The sequence below is a fragment of the Mycteria americana genome, chromosome 16 (assembly GCF_035582795.1).
Source record: "Mycteria americana isolate JAX WOST 10 ecotype Jacksonville Zoo and Gardens chromosome 16, USCA_MyAme_1.0, whole genome shotgun sequence".
Lineage (NCBI taxonomy): Eukaryota > Metazoa > Chordata > Aves > Ciconiiformes > Ciconiidae > Mycteria > Mycteria americana.
In genome coordinates this window covers 6373352-6393738 of record NC_134380.1, presented here as the reverse complement: position 1 = coordinate 6393738, position 20387 = coordinate 6373352, and the positions used below count along the sequence as shown (strand labels likewise).

General features: G+C 43.0%; 2 protein-coding genes across 7 annotated transcripts in view; one reads left to right on the top strand and one right to left on the bottom strand.

The window, feature by feature from the left end:
- Positions 1–3753, bottom strand: part of RECQL5 (RecQ like helicase 5) — a 40031-nt gene extending 36278 nt beyond the window's left edge. For 4 of the 5 annotated variants that reach the window (XM_075518571.1, XM_075518573.1, XM_075518574.1 and 1 more), the window contains exons 1-3: positions 3515–3753; positions 2957–3087; positions 1553–1674 (exon numbers count right to left, since the gene is read on the bottom strand). In XM_075518571.1, coding sequence (XP_075374686.1) covers positions 1553–1674; positions 2957–3077 — 243 coding nt within the window. In that variant the 5' untranslated portion in view covers positions 3078–3087; positions 3515–3753. The remainder of the gene's footprint in view (positions 1–1552; positions 1675–2956; positions 3088–3514) is intronic. The other variant, XM_075518572.1, reaches the window with a different exon arrangement.
- Positions 3754–3787: 34 nt separating this feature from the next.
- SAP30BP (SAP30 binding protein) overlaps positions 3788–20387 on the top strand; it is a 30599-nt gene continuing 13999 nt past the window's right edge. The window contains exons 1-3 of one of the 2 annotated variants that reach the window (XM_075518578.1): positions 3788–3940; positions 4072–4181; positions 7294–7341. In XM_075518578.1, coding sequence (XP_075374693.1) covers positions 3826–3940; positions 4072–4181; positions 7294–7341 — 273 coding nt within the window. In that variant the 5' untranslated portion in view covers positions 3788–3825. The remainder of the gene's footprint in view (positions 3941–4071; positions 4182–7293; positions 7342–20387) is intronic. The other variant, XM_075518577.1, reaches the window with a different exon arrangement.

The following is a 20387-nucleotide window of genomic DNA, read 5'->3' as shown; positions in this document are numbered from 1 at the left end:
CAGGATTTACACAATCAAGTTGTCACAGATGGAAGATGAATACCACCACCCTACAATAACAGAGTGCATTTCATTCCAAAATAGCTAAAGGATGTTACAAACACAGCTGAGATAGGACGAAATATAGGAATCATGCAAATCACCACTGCAACAGAACCAAGTCTGGATGAGAATCATGCCATGTAAACCAAGAAGAAAACATGGCATCACATCCAGATACATCCAGATGAACCCTGGGCATTCAAATTCACCTCCCTCTCCCTACAGTGAGCTGTTCACTTGCACTTGACTAGCACATAACATTTCAGAAGATATGAATAGTCCTGAAAAATGGATATCTCATTATTTCACTCAATAACTGGTTTCAGTGATTAAATTAATATCCACTGTTTTCTGTCCACAGAGTCAACTCTCAGCCTTCCCTATAATAAACTACGCAGACTAAGCTCTTGAAGTTTGGCTACACTGAAATATATCATGATCATTTCAGGCATAGACACCCCATCTCAGGGCTTGATGAGAAGACCTCTGAAGGTTCACTCCAGCTCTATTCCCTAAGACTCATTGAGCCTGTCTCAACCTATTTGTCACTCTGACACATTCTGCTTCACCTGCAAATCTTACAGTGGTAACTTTTTTAACCTCCATTTCACTGATAAAATATTGCCTGTGCTGGAGCTTAATTAGAAATCCTCTCACTTGAAACAAATTCACTATTTATAACACCTTTATGAGGTGTATCACCAAGCCTGCTCTTAATTCTTAAAATGTATTACATTAAGACTGTAAAGTAGTTAAAAAAAAAAAAAACAAAACCACTACAAAAACCAAAACAGCAGCCTACAACACCAGATATCATGCAATGTTAATCAGATGCTTTACAGATGTCTAAGCAATGCTACAGCTGCTCTTACAGGGAGATGTTTCTCCCAACAGGTGATGAAACAGTAGAAAAGGCAAAATACAGGAAAAAAAAAAAGGTCTCACAGTTGAAAGCGCTCAAGGAGCAGCTTTGCTAAACCAGCTTCTTCCCATGACAGAAAGACTGACTGCAACAAAAACACGTTTTGATGCAGAACAAATTATGCCTTCAAAGGCAACTTCATCATTCCCAAAGTTATTACTTTATAGCTAAAATGGCAGTTTTATTCTGGGGAAGGATCCAGTTCGGTCCATTTGATCCAGTTTGGTCCACTCTACTTTGCTGCTTCTGTATAGCACACTGGAGGTAAAAGACAACTGGAGAAAATGGAGAAAGGCTCAGTTATAAAAACTACCAGGTTATTATTAAAGAAGAAAAACCTCCTTTAGAGAACTGCATAGTATCATGCCAGAGCATGATCATGCCAGAGCATTACTCTGCTCTGCAGCTAAGGTGCAGTCTGTTCACCTATCACTGGGTAAGGAAAACACACTGAGACATCAAGATGAGAATCCAGAGGCAGGCCAATAGCAGAGACTCGTGGACAGAAAGACAAGAGTCAGCTGTGCCTCCAGCGTCTCCCAACCCCCTTCACTGACCGCTTTTCCACAGCTAACGGGAGACAGTTACCTGAATCAGTGCAATCAGAGGTGAAATGACAATGGTGATGCCCACTGCCAGAACTGCAGGAAGCTGGTAGCACAAGGATTTCCCTGCCCCTGTGGGCATGCATACAAAGACATCCTTCTCGCCTGCAAAGACAACAGAAGAAAGCTCAAGGCTACTGACTGCTGGTGAGTTCCCAGAGCTCTGACTGGAGGGGTGGGCAGAAAGGCTTGTAATCTGTGAGAAACAGCATATGTGGACGTGTACCATGTGGCATACCGACAAAAGACACTTCATGTTAGGTTCTAAAAGCATAGCAATACTTTGCATGCCTGCAATGGTTTCCTTCAAAGAATCTCTGATAGCTTTGTAAACATTTAGAAACAGCCTTACAAAAGTACCAGAAGATACACAGAAACCAAGATAAAGAGAAGTTAAACAAGTTATTCATGCTAATTCTCTTCCAGATGAGCTGCTTTCACTCATCTTACAGACCTCCAGTTACCAAATTACCAGCCCCATGACAGACCTTTACCACATCCTCTTAAAGCTTATCCCAGAAAGGTACCTCATAAGAAATAAGGGTTGGAAATCTCAACCACATAGATAATATCATGCAGTTAGTAACTGTCACTGCACTAAGCAGTATCCACTTCAAGTCAGGGGAGATGCCAGTGCATGCAATGTTAACAAGCAGAGACACCCTGCTGACAGAACACCACTTTCAGCTGGTTTGTTGTCAACAGCACGTCTGCACAGCTCCTGGCGACGGAAGAAAATTGTAACTACATCCCAAGTGCCGAGTTTGACACTGTTCTGATTCACATCGTGAGACCTGGCAGGGGAGCTCACGGTTGGCAGCTTGTATGCAGGAGCTGCCTGTCCAACCAACAGCGGTATGTTGGTGGATAGGTTAACACCAGCAAAATCATGTTTCTGATAATGGCCACATGATTCAGAGAATAGATACAAACTATGCCAGGAAATCAAGTCTTCTACTGATATCATCTCTGTCTAACATTGCCTACAACAAGGACAAGTTTACTCTGAAAATGTATAAAGGCAAACAGTTTTGACCTCATCTGACCATAAACATGCTGGCAGATGCCTCCAGTGGAGATACCAGCAAGACTGTACTTTAAGGTTTCCTATTTTCTGGTTGATGCAGTAGTGGGGTTATAAGACGAATGCAAAGGAGAACAGGCAGGGCAAAGCCATGCTCAGAGAGCTTGCGCACAGCACATGCTCGTGCTCCTATGCCACTGAAATGATCTCAGAGCAGGGGAGGGCTTGGAGGGCCAGGTGGTCCTGCCTAGTCCAGGTGATGTGTCTTCTCAAAGCAGGCACAATACCAGCTCCTGCAGTACCACCCTCACAGGAAGATGGAAAACCAGACGTGTTTCACATCTTTCCGATGCTGAGCCTCACCTCTTGCCACAGTCATGGTCGCGCTTTCCTGCAGGGAAGTTTTGAAGGATTCAAACCCAAAGACCTTTCGCAGAGTTTTCCGGACCCTGCCTTCCAGGCCCGGGGGAGCCTCGCCGCTCATCCTAGAGAAGCTGTGAACAGTGACAGGAACCGATGCTAAACCCGAACCCCACCACCCTCCCCTGGCCGAGGCCTGCCCTAGCTCATGCCACCTGCGTGACCTCCCCCATGACTGCCCTGCCAGGCCCTCCCCCCAAGGATGCTATCCAGGGCCTCTCACTGGAGGGGACCCCAATATCGTTTATTTTGGGACAAGGCGCCCCCCTGCCCCGAGGCCTCCCCGTGGGGCACGGGCCGGGCACAGCTGATGGGGACCATAGCGGGGGGGCGGGCCTCGCTGCCCCGCAAAGCCGCCCGCACCCCCACACGGGGGAGGGGGGAGAAGAGGGAAGCCTGGAGACCTCCTCACACCCCCCCCGAGGGGCCGTATCCTTCCGCCGCCTCATGTCCCGTCCCGCCATAGCTGTACCCCTCCTCACCCCGACCCCGACCCCCCACCCTCTCGCACTTGGTCAGGGTCCGGCAGGTGCTGTCGCGGCGCCGCGCGATGACGTCAGAAACAACTCTTAAAGGGCCAGCCCCCCGCTATAAACAGGCCGCGCATCTTTTATCGCTCCTCTCCCTCCCCCACAGAAACCCTGCTCCGCCTCGCTGAGGGGTTTTCTCCTCTCGCCGTGCGAAGATGTCGGAGTTCTCCCGGTTTAACGTGAGCCCGCTTAAGGCGGAAGAAGAAGGGCGGCGTTGCTATGGCGACTGCACTGAGGACGTCATCTCCGCGCGCCGGAAGTCCGCCGCGGCAGAGGTGGACGATGGCGGCGGCGAAGCGGAGTGTCCTCTCCTCGTTGGCGGTTTATGCCGAGGATTCGGACCCGGAGTCGGACAGCGAGGCCGGGACGGCGGGAAGCGATGGGGGAGCGGCTACAGGTGAGGGCAGGGAGGGGGCTGGGGAAGGTGGCGGGTCGCCCCGGCCTGCCCCCTTCCCCTTACAGAGGGGAAGGCCCTACTCGTTGCCACCTCCTCTTTCCTCATGGTTTTCTTTTTCCCTTCCTCTTTAGGAGAGAAAGGAGGCCTGGTCTCGGTTGGGTACGGAGACGACGACTTCACTCGCCTGGATGGGGACGAGGACGGGTATGAAGAAGAGGACGATGAGAACAGCAGGCAGTCAGTAAGTATCTCTCTGGTCTGAGAGCTTTCCCTGATGCCTTTCATGCGTTGCAGAGGCTTTTCTCTCTTCAAGTAAAGCCCCTGACCAGCAACCCAAGCAGGAACCCGGAATATCTGACTCCTGGTGTGGGTTTTAGCACCCTCCAAATACTTCTATTCACTTTGTTTTCAAGTAGAAAGCATTTGCCTTGAAACCCATCAGCAGCTTGACGCAGCTCGTGTTGCTTGTTACTAACTGTGTTGATGTCATTTGACTCTTTTATGGGAAAAAGGCTGATACAAGTCAACAGCCACACTAAATGAAAATTATTCTTTAAGTGTAGTTGACATATATGAGAACCTTGTAAAAGGAACATGCTGTTGCATGGTCAGCTGGAGGATTAAAAAGAATAAATTTCTGTGATGTCTTAAATTATTCTTTTGTGTATAACTAAACCCATTCACTGCATCAGGTTATCTTGATGTAACGGTGTCCTGTTTAGATGTGAGTGGCTTTTGTTTGTCACAGGTGCATGGCATGTGTATAACATCACCTAATGTCGAGATAATTGGTACATTGTGAGACAGAGCATGTAGCTCACTACCTAAGAGCGCAGCTGTAGTACACAAAAGGATATATAGTTCTGTCGTGTGTCTGTAAGAGCAAAACAGTAAGTTTTGGGGGAGTGGGGAGGGAGACTCTTGTCTCCTTTCTTTCTCATCAACCTTTTGCTTACGACCGCATTAAGAATGTGTTATCTTGTCCCTGCTCTAGTTTTTTGGCTCCACGGTAGAGGAAAGAAATATGGCTACGTTACTACAACCTTTCCTCATTAAAATCTACTTTGTGTGCATTAGATCAGTCTCTTATGAGACATTCACTGTTTCTGCCATCTGTTTTCCCAAGTAGCAGACAAGAAATTTGTCTGTCTCTTGTTCTTGCTTTTGGTTTTGTTCTGTTGCTAACTGGGGAAGGTGGAAGAAGTAGCATTCAGGGTCTGCTCCTGGCATCTGGCTAAGCAAAGTAGTGAAGCTTTTTTACTGCTTTAGTAATTCTTCTTTTTATATCCAAAACTTCTAGACCCCCCCCTTCAATGAGATCTCTTTAGTTTCAAGAAAGTGGTAGGTGTGATCCAGATGCTTGTCAAGGTCAGCTGTGTTTAGTTAGCATTGACGAATGGGTAGGTAAATGGAGTAGCCTTTATTGCATGCACCATTTTCAGTGCAGGTTGCAGCTGTCCATCATCTGGGAGGTACAAGTTGCTGTTCAAGTAATGGCAATCGATTGAGTCACTCTGGTGCCAGCCAGTAGGTCTCACATATATTTGCAGTTACTGTACAGATGCACGCAGGTTACACAGTGTGCCTTCTCTCCAGTCTTATTGCAGGAGAGCAATGCTTGTTTTTTTGCATTAAGTATTCTTTGACCAGAATTGAGACCTTCCTTGATACTGCTTCTGCTAGTAGCTTATATTGGTTATGAGTTGTTTTTAGAAAGCAGTGTGAGTTGGACTCAGGTTGTCCTGGGCTTTTATCTAAACAACTCTGTGCTTATAATATCTACCTGAACAGTGACTGAAAAGCCTCTGTCTTTTCAAAGGCAGTTCTCAGTAATGCTTCTTTGTTTGTTGATGTTGTTTCAGTGATATCCCCTGCTAGATTAGGAGGTTTTGGGAGCTGTTTCAGTTACCTATCTATAACATGAATGATTCAACCCACTTGCTTTGTTGAAAATGATTTTTATCTTTATAATATAGGTGGGACTGTGGAGGGGAGAGGAATCTCATTTGTGATAAACACCAAGTTACTTGGTACTATGGTTCTTTTCTAGTTACAAAATTACTGTTATTAAACTTTGACAGTTAAGACTGAATTATTAGCATATGTGCATGTTTCAGAAAGGTAAGCTGGAGAGTAGCTGAAGTGAAGGAGTTTGATGTCTCACTTCTGTGGGATGTGCATGTTAATTCAGGCAACTAAAACTTACTGATGTTATTGTGTGGTCATTCTCTAGCTTGCCTGGCCAGAACTTGCTCGTGTGCTAATACTCTGAGGTGGGCATTTTGTTGTAAACTCTTCCTTTCAGTTGCATGTAATCATCTCACTTCTTTTTTTGTTTTTCTTTTTGAAGCTGAAACACCAAGTTCTTGTTTTGGGGCCAAAGTTGAAATTTGTGGCAAAGTTTGGAGGAAAAAACATTCTGCTGAGTTGTGTGAGCATGAAAAACATTTTCTGCTCCTCAAACTTGTTTTGAACCCAGAGTATGTACTTATGTCTAGAAATATAAGCAACTCTACAATCCCCAGTGAAGCAGCTCATAGGGCAGTGGAACAGTAGACTTACCTACCAGTTGGGACCAAAGCTGGAGCTTACTTCTCATGCGCTGTAGAATTTTACACGAGGCCGAGTTCAGTATTTTAAGCTCTCACCAGGCAGAAATTTGCCCAATTCTTTGGTTTATTTCTGGGTAGAAATAAAAACTGAATGGAGTCAGTTACCTGAAACAGTGAAATTTGTCAGTCGTTCCCTTCTCTGCAAGTTCACATCATCTGCAAATGAGGCTACGAGAGCACTACACAAATAAGAAAGATGCGGTGTCAGCTGGCATCACCGGATCTTTGGAACTTGGTGCTAGGCCAGACCCTCACCAAGCCTGCATGTTTGGTTGGATGGCAGGCCAGCTGTGTGTCCTCTGTGTGTTGCTGATGTATGCTTGGGAGTATAATAGGTCTTGCAAATGCTGCTTTTTCTGTGAGTACTGCTAAATGGGGGCAAGGGCAAAAAGCTCCCCTGCCAACTGGAAGAGACAGAATTATCAAATGACAAATGCTTTTTTTCCCAGTTCTGTTTCTTCTTATTGTTTAGTTCTGAGCATTCAGGAGCTGCATGAGTTTTGCGGGGGACATCTGCTACTGAGTGATGCTTTTGCCTAAAAAAAACCCCAAACCAAACAAACACTTCTTTCCCTGACTGTAGGACTTGTTTTCTGGTCATGAGTGGGTGGGGCAAAACTACCTTCCATGGAAAGGGTCTTGGACTACTGCTGGGCTGCTGAATGCAAGCCCTTTGCTGTAAGTGCAGTTACTTGCCAAGCCTGCTCTTTAAGCTTAATCCTGTAAATTCTTGTCTTGTAGGAAGATGACGATTCAGAGACTGAAAAACCTGAGGCTGGTGACCTAAAGGTATTTGGAAGTGTGGTATGGTTGTGGGGGGGGAAGCTCAGTACAAGAGGAATAAGTCTTCACAGCATGGCTTGGTGTTCATTTGTGATCTTCCGTAGCTAGTTTCATACTTTCCTTTTTGTAGCTGTAACGTGTTTTTTTGACTTTAGTTCTGGCTTCTGCCAAAGGTAGTTAACCAGTTAGGCTACGGGCTGAGTCACGATCAAGATCTGCATTCATGGACTTAGTCATCTTGTGCATTAGATCTGAGGTAGGTTTTCTGACAGCATCTCACCTGTTTTGCAGGGCTCTGGGAGATGTAGTATTCGGTACAGAATTCTCTTATGACCAGTGTTAGTTGGAATACTTTCTTTGTTTAGAACAACTTAATGAATAAATGATCTTATGCTCCTAGAGGTCATGAAATGTGTCAAAATAAATTCAGTTGTCTCCAGCTCTTTCTGTCCTTCTGAATGAAGCTGTTTTGTAAAGGTTGTATTTAAAATTTAAAAAGTGAAATAAGATCCCCAGATGATAGCTATCATAAATAGTTGAAGTCATCTTTATCCTGGGATTTTATCTTGTTTCTGCTGAACAACAGGTGTTTAACAGCACATAGAAACATACATCAGGCTAAAAGCTGGAAGACAGACAAAAGAGAAAATCCATTTGAAACTTCATAGAGAACTGTGCTCAAACTCCTATGCTAGTTCAATCCCCCATGTAATATAAGCAGTTTTGTGGGATACTGAGTGAATGACAATTCCAAGGGCCTTTATTTTATCCAGTAGCTTCCTCAAGGATGCAGATAGTCTCTAAGCTCTGCTAAGGAAACCAGAGGACTGTGCTGCAAACTGAAATTCTTTAGAGCATTTCAATTAGCGTAGGACAAGACGAAGGCAAATGAATGTGTTTAGCTATTCTGCTTAAACGAGTTTTATAGCATCACCTTCTTCCAGTATCCACAATATTTTTATGGGTTTATAGTGATACACAGTTGAAAATCTTGGCAGCTGTACTGCAGCTGAAGTCTCTTGCATCAGTGTGAAATATCATTAATGCCTTTGGCATACAGGTAGGAGGCACTTGGAAATGGAATGTATTGTCTCCTTTCCTTGTTGCAAGAAAAATAAATGACCTTTTTTGAAAGAGAGGAAAAGGTAACCTTTCACTTTTATCCTTTTTCTACTTCTAAATTTTTGCCATTGTGGCTGGTAAGCATGCTAGCAAGATGTTTCTGTAAAAACTGCTGGATTCAAATGCGTACTGTGAAAGAAGAACAGATGGGCTTTCCTTAAAAGAGAAATTTGGTGTACATCACCACAATGTCTGTAGTAGAGCCCTGATGCAATTGTGTGCATTTCTGTCTCCTAAAAGGGCTGTAGGTTTTCAGGGCAGTGGAGAAAAGATCTGGCAAAGAGAGAAGTAACAAAATCGGACTATAGTAGCTCTTGACTGAGTAATAATGCATTACAGAAATCTTACCACTGAATTGTGTGGCTACTGCTTTAATATGTTGCTGACGTTTCATGTTGTCTTGTTTAAAAAGCCTCTTGATTTCAGTGAGTTGTATGTGCTCCTGTCTAGGTGCGTTTTGCCCTTCTCAAGAAGAGCTACACATGGCCATGAGGCAGTGTTTCAGCTTCAGTGGGGAAGCAAAGAAACACTGAATGTATTAAAAGCATTTGGTATCTTGGGTACACTCTGCAGTAGGAACTCTGCAAGAACTGAAAATGTAAATTAAAGTTAAACTTAAAAAAAAAAAAAAGGTAAAATGTAATTCCTGCCATCCTAGCACAGCATGAAAGATGAGGATTTGAGAAGAATAGCAGGGATGCATATCTGAACTTCAGCAGTTTCAGACTTCCATGTCATCCTTAATAGGTGTCTTCATACATAAGTGAAAAAGGGAATAGCCTCCTCTGGGCTTTTGGTTTTTTTTTTTTTTTTTTTAATTCTAGCTAAATAGCCAGCTGGCATTTGAGGGAGAGGTAGAAGCACACCTTTGCTACACAGCGTACTGCAAGACAGCCCAGTGATGTACTGGTAATAGAGCAGGCATGTTGCTATATGGCATTCTGTGGGGCACTGGTGGAGTTGCGCTAGCCATGCTGTGAAGAAATTCACTTGGGATGGGGGGAGATGGAACATCATTGTAAAAGTAGTTTTACTTGGAGCAGTTGCAAATGTTTCCTATCTCCCTTTTCCACCAAGTGGCAGTGTTCACCTTGTTCTTCCTCATTGCTCTGAGCTTGCAAGATCTATGACAACTAGCGAGTAACAGTTGTGGTTACTGTAAATCCAAAGTGCAACAAAAAGTGAGGCACTTGATTATAACTTGCTAACACTTTTGGATAACTTTGTTTTGTTTTGTCGCAGCTGAATGCTGTAGTTGTTCTTGCTCTATCAGTTTCATTGTAAGACATCACAGACCTGGAAACATGTTTAAATAGGTATCATGGGCTCTTTATATATGGCTAGGGGTTTTCCAGGGTCTGAATCTGACTGTACGCAGAAAGTAAATCCTTTAAAATGCATGAGTGAGGTAAAACCATTGCAATTCATCAGTTAATCGTAGTCTTTTCAAGCCCTGAATATACATTCAGCATTTTTTTTAGTGTTTGCCTCTTTGTATATATGGTGAATGAACTACTTTGAGATTGTCTTGAATAATTGACCAGGACACTTAAGCCAGGTTTTGAGGAGGAGGAGTTCCCTTGTTGCTGGTGTATCCTGTGATTTGGCCTCGTTCTGCACTTGGATAGCACCAGACACAAAACCTCTCCAGAAGGTTCAGATGGTGTCAGTTGTGGGTATAGACTAAGGAGACTGAAAGTGGGGAATGATGTAAAAACTGTCTGGTAAAGTGATGGTTGGGAGAGTGGAATTTGGAGCCTGCCTCAAACAGCCCCAACAGGGAGATGTTTTCCTACCCCACCCTATGGTGTTTATATTTATCTCAAGTTTCTGTCTTGATTCCAGGGAGTAAGCCCTAGCTGATCTTGATCAATCATCTGAAAGCTTTCTTCCAGAGCAGACTTCTGGCCCATAGGATTCTCTGTTACTGAGCAGCTGTGAACCAGTCCCAAACACTGTGTGCTTGCAGCAGAAAGCAGAATCCTCCTCTTTTAAGTAGCAAAGTTAGATACCATGCATCCTGTAACTGCATTTTGAAGTGCTTCAGGGACTCATGAAAAATGGGAGATTCAAATCTAGGTAAAACTAATTGCTCTTCTGAATTTCACTCTGGGAGAATGTGCTCGGCCTCTGGAGAAGGACCTATTTGTTAGTGACCAAAATCACTTCAGGGGTCCCTGGTTTTAAGTGAGCAGTCACCGATTGTAAACAAGCAACTGTCTTGAAAGCATTTCACAAGCAAAGCCTTCTGCTTAGAAGGGAAAAGAAATGGCCAACAGAAGCTGTTGGCAAAGGCGTGGTGTTAAAGATGGAATTCCACAGCCTGGACGGGTCCTTTATGTTTTTTCCTCAGATAATGGAGCTGTGGGTACAAAGCAAAGGACGTTGTGGAAATGGGTGTGAAATTTGGTGTTCCACTGGCATTGGTTTAGAATGACAAGGGTTAACGGGCTGTGCAGTGAGTGCAAGTTGTTTGGGCTCTTGCCAGCAGCTGGCTATCGTTACAGCCTTGATGCAGTAGCAAGATACAAGCCTTCAGAGCTCACTAAATGGACCAGACCTGCAGGAAGAAGAAAAATGAACCTTGAATGAAATATTGACCCTGTGCTCCAGGTCTCACCTGAGGAGTTCTGTACTTCATATTGCACGGCTGGATGAATAGCAGGTTGCAAGCGTTGATCAAGGACAGAGCCCAGCCCTGCGGCTTGGCTCACTGAAGTTTTCACAGGGGGAAATCATTAACTCTTGAGCCTTGATTGTGGTATCAGGACTAGCCGGTGCAGGAAAGCTGATAAATGTTGCCACTCCCTTGGCAAGTGAATGCCTGACACATGGTAACAGTTTTTCAAAGCAGGTGGCTACTTTGATGTTTTCCGTTTCTGGTTTTGTTTTAAGGGTCTGCTCTGCATCCTTGTGGCATTACATGGAGAGGCAGCCAAACTGGGATCTAGCAGAAGGGTCTCAGATTTTCAGAGGAATATTACGTTTCTAAGCATGTCTAAGTACCGCCTCTGATAATCAACTCTTTATTATATTTAGCTTTTATTGATCCACCATACCTGTGAAGTAAGTTTACTGTGTTATGATGCATACGCATGTACTAATACTTAGATAGAGGCTTTTGATTGCAATGTTTTTTATCTTGCGTGCCCATTAAGCTGTTTGTTTAAATACCAAAATTATGTTGATTTAAAGTAAAAGTGGTAAGTGCTAAGAAACAGTAAATGTGTGTGCGCAGTTATGTAATCCCTATAATTAACTCTTATTTTGATAAGGCATATTAATTTTTCTGAATTCAAAATACATTCATCAAGCCAGATTCTCAAAAGATGCCTGAACCTACTCAGTAACTTTCACCTCAAGTATAACTGGTTTGCTCTGAAGAAGGGGAAAAAGTGTGTTTGGGAAAAGTTGTATCATTAAAGTACTGCTGTTCCATTTAGGTATTCCATGGCAAGCTGTATAAAAGGAGCTGGCATTAGTAAGCTTTAGAAAATAATTTGAATCTTTTACTTTGGCGGTGGCAAATTATGAAGGTTGCTTAGGAAATACTAGCCCTTGATGCTTTCAGCTGTTGAGAGTTAGTCTTAAAAATTCTACTTAGAGTATGTTAAAGGTCATATAATTGAAGAACGCTTATTAAAACTGCTGTTCCACCCAAAACCAGTGAACTCTGCAATGGCTGAAGTGGCTGTGTATTAGTCTTCTTGCAGTGGCTGTATCTGGTAGGATATAACTGGTTTGTAAGTGTGTTGTAGAAAAGCACTCCCAATGTCCCATCAGAAACAAAAAAAAATTAATTATGTTCTTTGTTTTTCCTGTCTCCCTGACCCCTCCCCCCCAGCTTTTTGGTGCTATCTGGGTTAGTATTGGCCTCTGATGGGCAGAACTGGCAAAAGAGCAGCTGTTATTTTAAAAATGGCCTTGTGTTTTGCATGGCTGTGCTGCGTACCTCTTTGTAAACAGTTTCAAAGCGTGAACTGTGCAGTTTCCAGGGCTAGGGTTAAGGTTAGATCTCCAATGGTTTGTTTCCCACTCATTTCTTTGCCTGTGAGCACAGCCTGAAGGTGCCAGTGATAAGCACTGCAGTCTCAGATTCATCTTTTTCTGTATTCTAGCTTCCTTTTAATATAATTGTGTAAAATGCTTGACTGTGCTTCCAACTCTACGTATTTTTCCCTCGTTTTAGGTTTGGCATGCTGTTTTCCAGTGCTTTGTCGAGGGAACCAGAGAGTTTGGCAGTTCAGCAGTCAGCATTAGATCCAGAGAGCCTTTAGGGGGAGTAGAGTTAACTCAGCTTCTAAAGCTGTCCTCTACACTATTACAGTGAGTGCTTAAACATCAAAACAGCTGATACCTGGTTCCCATTCCTTAACTAGGTGGTTAACCTTAGTTATTGCCAGAGCATATCAGTGGCAGTTACACAGTTTTGCTTTTGCATGCAGGAAACAAAATAGCATTTGGTATCTTTGATTATTTTGCTCCTTGCCCCACGGACTTCTGTGTCTCCAGCTCTGTCTGCCTGAGAGGGAGATAGATCACGGCATCGTTGGTCTCTGAAGCTGGCTTACCTACTTTAGAGCTGCTGGCTTCAGTCCAGCTCTTGAGCTGTTTGGAAGATGAGACATGTCCATGGACATGCTTGTTCCTTCCTCCCCGCCAGGCATACATGTTGTGGCAGACTGCTCACTCCCTGCAGTACTAAATACCACAGATTATTGACACAGGTGTGGCTCACCTTTCTCCAAAGGAAGAGCCAAGCTTTTTCTGTTTGTCTTTAAACTTGAAGAAAAGTCCTTTCTGGAGCTGCTTCCCCCTGCGTATGTCACCTGATAAAGGTCTAAGTTCTTCAAGTCCAGTTCTGTTGCAATTATTTCTGGCTGCTGTACTGAAATAGGCTGTTCTGAATTTGCATATTGGTGTGTGTCAGAGTGAGAGTCTGAACAGTCAGCACAGATGGAGGATTGCCTCAAATATCAACAAATATCTGAAAATAGCTTCTTCCAGCTTCCCTGTTCTGGGTACAGAAGGACCAAAATCTGTAAAAACTCCGTGGGATCCATTCATGGAGGAGCGCGTATCCCAGTGAGGATACTTGCTTTTACGCTTGCCTCTACTCCAAACCATGAAGAATTTTTAGTACTATGTACTAGGGAAGAAAGCCTGTGCAAGAAGTTAATTTTGTCAGCTCTCCTGAGCTTTTCCTTTGCTGCTGTGAGGCTTAAGATTTCTCACAGCCCAGCTTCACCTTCTACTTGATTCTGCACTGCAACAATCTGTAAAATAATAAAATCATCAAAGTAGCTTGGCACCTCAAGCCCTGTCATGTGGTACTGATATTTCACCTCTGAATTCCTGTTTCAGTGTAGGAAGCAAAAGTGACTTGAAAGCAGAATTTATGGGCTCTGCAGAGCAAGGCACATCTCTGCAGACCATGGTGGCTTCAGGTGGAGACTGCTGGGAGCTGTGCTACTGGCTGCACTCAGTGTGGCAGCTGTTAACTGCTGGTGTGCTCCCACAGGCTGTGCAATCTTCCGTGCAGGCTGTTTTGCACATTTACACCACTGTGCCCTGGTTGGTGTCTGTGCTGTGGGGAGGCTGTACTCTGTGGTCTTGTAAAGCGTGTGCACAGGGTGTCTGCAAATGTTAAACTTGGAGGGCCCCTAGCATCAGACGTGGAGAAGGAGAGAGGAGGCAGCCAACAGAAGCAGGTAGCTTTGGGACCAGGGTGCTGTTGTAAGGCAGGTGTTATTAACTGTACCTCCACTTGGAAAGTGAGAGTTCTGGCACAGAGTTCTTTCACTGGAAATTACTTCTAACAAATAATCTTTGTCAAATATTGAGATAGCATATGTTAGGTGAATGGAATCAAGTTTCAAAGAAGCTATTTAAAGGCTTTTATGCTATGACCACTTCCCTTATAAAGCATTTTCTCACTGAACTGTTTTGCCAGATCTTGGGGTTTTTTGGTGTTTTTGCAATGAAATTGAAATGAAATGAAGGTGGACTTTTAGACTTAATTTAGCTTAAAAAGTAAAAGGCAGTGTCAGCTACACGTTGTTTGTTTTGATAAGATGCTTAAGGAATGTCTCAGAAGTTGACTCTTTACTCCCTTTTTGTCTGTGACAATAGTATCTCCCAATAGGTAGGTTCGTACAGACTGTACGTGTCACTGGAGGTTGGATGTATCTTTTTTTCCTATAGGTGGCTTATTTCTGAGCTCCTGTGCTTCTCTTAGTATCTAGATCATGGTCCCTACAGCTTGTTCTTAGTTAAATTTCTTATCCTGTACTGGGCACTTTGCCTGGAGCTACATATTGGAGCTGGCAAACAGGATATGGCTGTAGGAAATGGGCTTGTTTCAAGCTTTCTCTTGGGATTCTCCTCTCTCACAATACAAGAAAAAAAGAGGGGGGAGGAGGAATAAAAGCACTGTACTTCTGTTCCCTTGCTTTCTCTTCCTTGGACTCTGAATACACTTGACATGCACTCTGTTTGCTGCCCTCAGCCTGGTAGCACACCAACATCAGGCAGATCTGCTGAGCAAGAAATGAAATAGTTCTTGTCCTGCACTTTTAATATTAAATGAGAAGTTTCTGGTGTTCTCTTCTCATAAGCACCTCTGCTTGTAGGAAAGCAAGAACATAATTGTTAGCATGTTCCTTTAAAAAAGAAAAGAAAAAAAAGGCAAAAGAAAAGAACAAAAGCAAAAAAAAAAAAGCACGTGATCCGGGGTTTGGAGAGGTCTTTCTCTTGCTGCCTGCATGTGAACATTTCACCCGCTTGCTGGCAAGGCCATCTTCACTATCAGTTTAGATAACTCTTCTAACAATTTATGCTAAGTTAGAGTTTCTTTCCATCATACTCAACCAAATGAGGCTGTTGATATGTTAGGACTACAGGAGATAGTCTGAATTGTAGAGATGAGGAAAAGTTACAAAAACCTGTTGCTGGTGCTTGCTCAGATGAGAGAAATCCACTGTAACAACTATTGCAGCAGGAGGTCCACTGGCTACTAGTGGAAGGACTGCACTGAAAAATTCTCTGCATTAATATCTTCAAACTAATCCACTAGCATGACAACAGTGTGACTAGTCTATACCTTTTGTGGCTGTCAGTTTAAATTGGTGTTAAATTTCTTTATCTGTAAGCAATCAGGTGAAATGGTTGGGGGAGAGAAGAAATTCTGCAATGCAAGAGCATTCTCTCTGGAAAAAAAGAGAAAATTTTGTTAAGGGGTACTGTGGAAGCTTCCTAGCTATTTTTTTTAAATTCTAACTGGAAGTCAGTGGAAAAATGAAGCTGTAGGGCTAAGTTGGCTGCAAGTCTGGGAACGCAATTGAGCAGTGGGAAATCTGGCAATTGAGCAGTGGCAAATCTGGCATAAACTTCTCCACTTCTTACAATTTGTATCTTATTTAAAGCAATCAGTTTCTGGTTTTGTATCTTTTCTGCCTCCATGTTCAACCATTTCTTCTTGTAGTTTGAAGTACACCTGCACTAACACATGCAGCTGCTTCTACGAGAAATTGATGGTTGAGTTTGTACCTTTTGGCAACAGTTAAAGCCAACAGTTATGTTCGATGTGAGCTTTGTACTGGATTTATGGATCTTGTTTCAGGAAGGATTTAGCAAGCATTGTTGTAAGTCAGTCCATTCTTTCCATTAAATAAAGCTGTTTTGGGCAAGTCTTTCCAAACTTGAATTTATCAGTCTCGGATTCATATTGTTTTTGCTTCCTTCCTTTAATCTGTGTTCCACACTGCGAGGATTGTGTTTGGTTGTTTTTATTTTCCATGGAACCTGAGCAGAAACTGTTTTTTATGTAACTGAATGGAAACACTCTATGACTGAAAAGGTGGTCTATATTTCACCTCAGCAAGGTGAAATCTTAAGCCAAAATGCAGCACTTTCCTTATGTGTGTACACCCCCTCCTTCAGTTTGCTCTTCTTTAACTGATTATGATACATGAAAACTGAACCATCAAGCTGGGTTAATATCAGTGAGGCTCTTGCAGGCAGTGTCGTCTTGCCCAGGGCTTGAAGAAAGTATTTGTTTTGGGGAAGTAGAAAAAATGGAAAACCTTTTCCTGAATGCACACAGGAATAGTAATAGAATAACTGTTTTCTGCTATCGGTGAGCTGATGTGCAGAATTGCTCTTAGAAGCACAGAAATTGTGACTTATGTTAGTGGTCCAGTTACATGTTAAAAAGTTGGGGTTTTGTTCTTGTTGGTTTTTTTAATACTTTGTCTTTCCCCATAGCAGTTTGTGCTCTTCAGAAGCTGCTCTTTGTTAAGTCTCCGAATCAGGGGAAAGGAGTCTGCCTCCTGCTTGTCTTGCTGTCTTTCAGTCCTCTTCCAATTTGGCACTGAACCACCATAGCATCCCTTGACTCCTTTCAGTGGGTCTGTTGGAGCAAGACTGTCTGGCTTTAGGCCCCTTAAACAGTTGATCTTGTGAGATCTAGGCTGCAAAGTGGATAGCAGCCAGAAAATCAACTTGCTGAGTGCATGAGAGGAATAAAATACAGTACTACGGGTTTTTTTTTAACTCAATCTAGCCATTCTTAGAGGTCATCATGTAATACTAGATGGGATAAAATCACTAGAGAAAAAGAATGAACACTGAACACCTTTTTTTTTTTTTTCTTCTTCTGAGTTTTGTATTTCCATGATGGCAGAGAGAATTTTCAGCATAACTAATGTGTCCAGGCTGACTATGCAAGTAGCGAGAGACTGGCTGCAAAAGTAAATTCAGAGATGCTCCCATACAGCCTTTCAGCGGTTGGGCTTGTGAAAACTGTGCAGTGTTGGAAGGTGCCACTAGTTAAGTCTTAATGTTGTTATTTTTCAGTGATCAGGGTCCAAATGGAAATGAACCCACTAAATGATGCCTGTAGCTCTGGGATACTTGAAAGGCTCTAATAGCTTTCATATGTTTACTCTGATAGAGAGATTTGACATAAAATGCCTTCTGCTTGGAACCACTCACCTGCTTGATTATGTACTCTTCATGTGAGATACTGATATATAGCGTGGTGGGTATTGATGATGTAGTAATCTACAAAAAGATCACCTTGCCCTGAATGGATTTAGGTAAATTCTCTACTTAAAATTCAGTTATCTTCCAAATTTGCCATTGATTAAATGTGTTTGAGTTCCTTTAGAAATCTCTTGTCCGTGTGTAAATATTTCTTCCATTTCACAATGAAAAGATAGCAAGCATGCAGTATTTATTGTACCTTGTTACTTGGTGATTCTCTATCTTATTCAACTTCGTATTGGATTAGATCTGCAGAAAATACGGTGGATTTTTTGTTTTTAAATGCTGTCTTTTCTAATCAGTTCATTGTATTCAATGTGTGTCCCAGACTTAAATTAGCCTAAGGGAGTGTAGGACAGTTCTTATTGGGTGATTACTCCACTGAAGATTTTTAAACTGTCCTTAAGTTCTGGATCTTCAGTAGACACTCAGAGGTTTGAACAAGACTTCTTAAATCTTGCATCTGCCAAACTGTACGTCTTCGGTTAAGTTGTTGATACTTGCCTTGCCATAGTGTTAGACAGTAAACTGAGCAAATATGAACAAGCACCGTAGGAGGAGTTGGTCATCCCTTTGTTTTCTGAAGGCATTTAAGAGGCTTGAAAGTAGTCCGACTTAATGAAAAGCTGTGTTGATGTCTTCAGCTTGTTAATGATGGAGCAGTGGGTGTAGGTACGCAGTAATTCATCAGTAAGCAAAATTCATATCCTCTGGGCAGTGAGGTGTGGCTATAATATGTTAGTGAACTTGTTTTCTTTTGCTTGGTGTAGCTCTGGGGTTTCTGATGTCTTGGCTATGGCCTGAGGATGTGGAGACAAGACTTGCTAGAGCAGCTGTGGTGAAATGGGTGTGGGAGATCAGGCCAGGTAAATACACCATGGCAGACTGATAGGACTGGCTTTATTTAACCTGTTACAAATGGGGCAGACTTGTGCTGTATGTCTGGGATTAAAGGATACAAAGTGAAGAACAGACTTACTTCTGGTGAAAGCAAACTTACTGATGATTCTGGAAATTCATAAAACATACTATTTAACACATTTGACGTATTTGTCTAATGTAAGGTACATAACAGGAGAGGTTTTGGCCACTGAATTATCTCTCAGAATATTAGTTCACGTTTCCTGAGAACTGTGTGCTTATGCTCAGTGCTGGCTTCAGACAGCTACAGGAAACTTGAAAATGGGCTTCTGAAAACTTCAGAAATACAGCACATACCCTTGCAACCCTGTTAACTGGCCAAATAAGAGGGCAGCCTTCTTGAGGGCATTTAGTACATGTCTAAAGCATCTGAATTTGACTGTGCCACTGGGTTGCTTAAGTGCCTGCTTGGCAATATTGGTCATTTGTGGGATTTTTTTTCTCTTGCCCTTGTGTTCTTGGATGGTGGAGGACAAGTGGGTAGAAGATGGGAGGGATAATGGAATGATAAATACAGTGCTGGGTAAGAGGAAGGATCAAGAGGTGCTCAGGGACATAGCCTGTCTCTTCCTCTTCCCTCTCAGTCCACTTAAAATGAAACTTTCAAAAGATAAGAATGCAGGATGTTAATTCAGTCGATGCTGGAACAATAAGCAGTTCCCTCCTTTCACCTCAACAAACATTTGCTTGTTGTCTCAAACCAAGGCAAGGAATACTTTTAATTACATACCTAGCAAGTTCTCCCACTAAAGGGAATAAAGCAGCCTTCTGACCGCATGTGCTTACTGCCTAATAAGTCACTGCATGCTGCCTGGACATATGTTTCCCTTGTATCTGTAGCTCTATGAACTTCTCCAGTCTGCGTGCAATGTTTGCATGCTAATCTGAATTTGTCTGCACAACCTGTTAGTTACCGCAGAATTGCCCCCACTTCTCTGGCAAACTGATGCTCACCATCTTAACACCATGTCGATGTGATTGAGGCTTACCACGTTAATGCTGTGTCTGCGTAGGTTTGTGGAGAACATGGCCTAGATTCCCTGGATTCCTGTCCAGTGCTCTCGCCAAAGAGCGCTCCTTCTCTTGGCATAAGTTTTCTGCTTTGAAATGTCATGCTTCTGTTTTAATTTTTTTTCTGCTTGTGCTGTTCTTTCTTGAAGACCCCAGAAGAGGTGTTATTGCACTACACCAAGTGCACTAACTTAGAGGTGTTGGAGCTGTTACACTACAGTCCATCTCACAAAAGGGCCTGGGGCCTCGCCAGCTGGCCAGTGAGAAGATGTGTGTTCCTTTGTGTACTACTCTTTTTTTTTTTTTTTTTTTTTTCCCCCTCTAAAATAGCTTTAGCCTTGTATTTTTGTGATCCGAGTGTACTTAAGGAGAAACAGTGCTGCTTTTTTTTTTTTTTTTTTTTTAATGAATGGCTATAAAATGTGCCCTGTAGCAGTTAGTGCCACACAAAGAATTTGTTTTTCTGCTTCCAGAGGGCTTTGGCTTCTCTGGAAATTGGTGAGTTCACAGTGAATTTGGTGCAGCCTGTTCCCAGATCTGGCTTGGTGACCTTGCTGCTTTCTCCTCACCTTATGCATCTCTCACCTGATTGGAAATGGAGTAAAGGAGGGGGTTTAGAGAGTGGTTACTAAGCAGCAAGGAGACAGCATTATGTCTGTGTCAGGTTGAATGAATAGCTTTAGTGTTTGGAGGCACTGAGGAATTTTGGACGCACAGTCCAGTGAGTCACAAAAGGTCTTTGGGAGGGAGGCAGGGGGGAGAGGGCAATGTTGGGATACAGCTGATACTGTTTCAGAAACTTTATTTGTGCTGAACTTGATGTCACTTGTGACTCTCTGGGGTCTCTCAGAAGCACCAAAATATTTGAATGTTGGTCTCAAAATGGTGAAAGCATATTTAAGAGTGTCTTATCGTACATAACACCTGCTCAGCAGACTCTGGTGCAAACATCT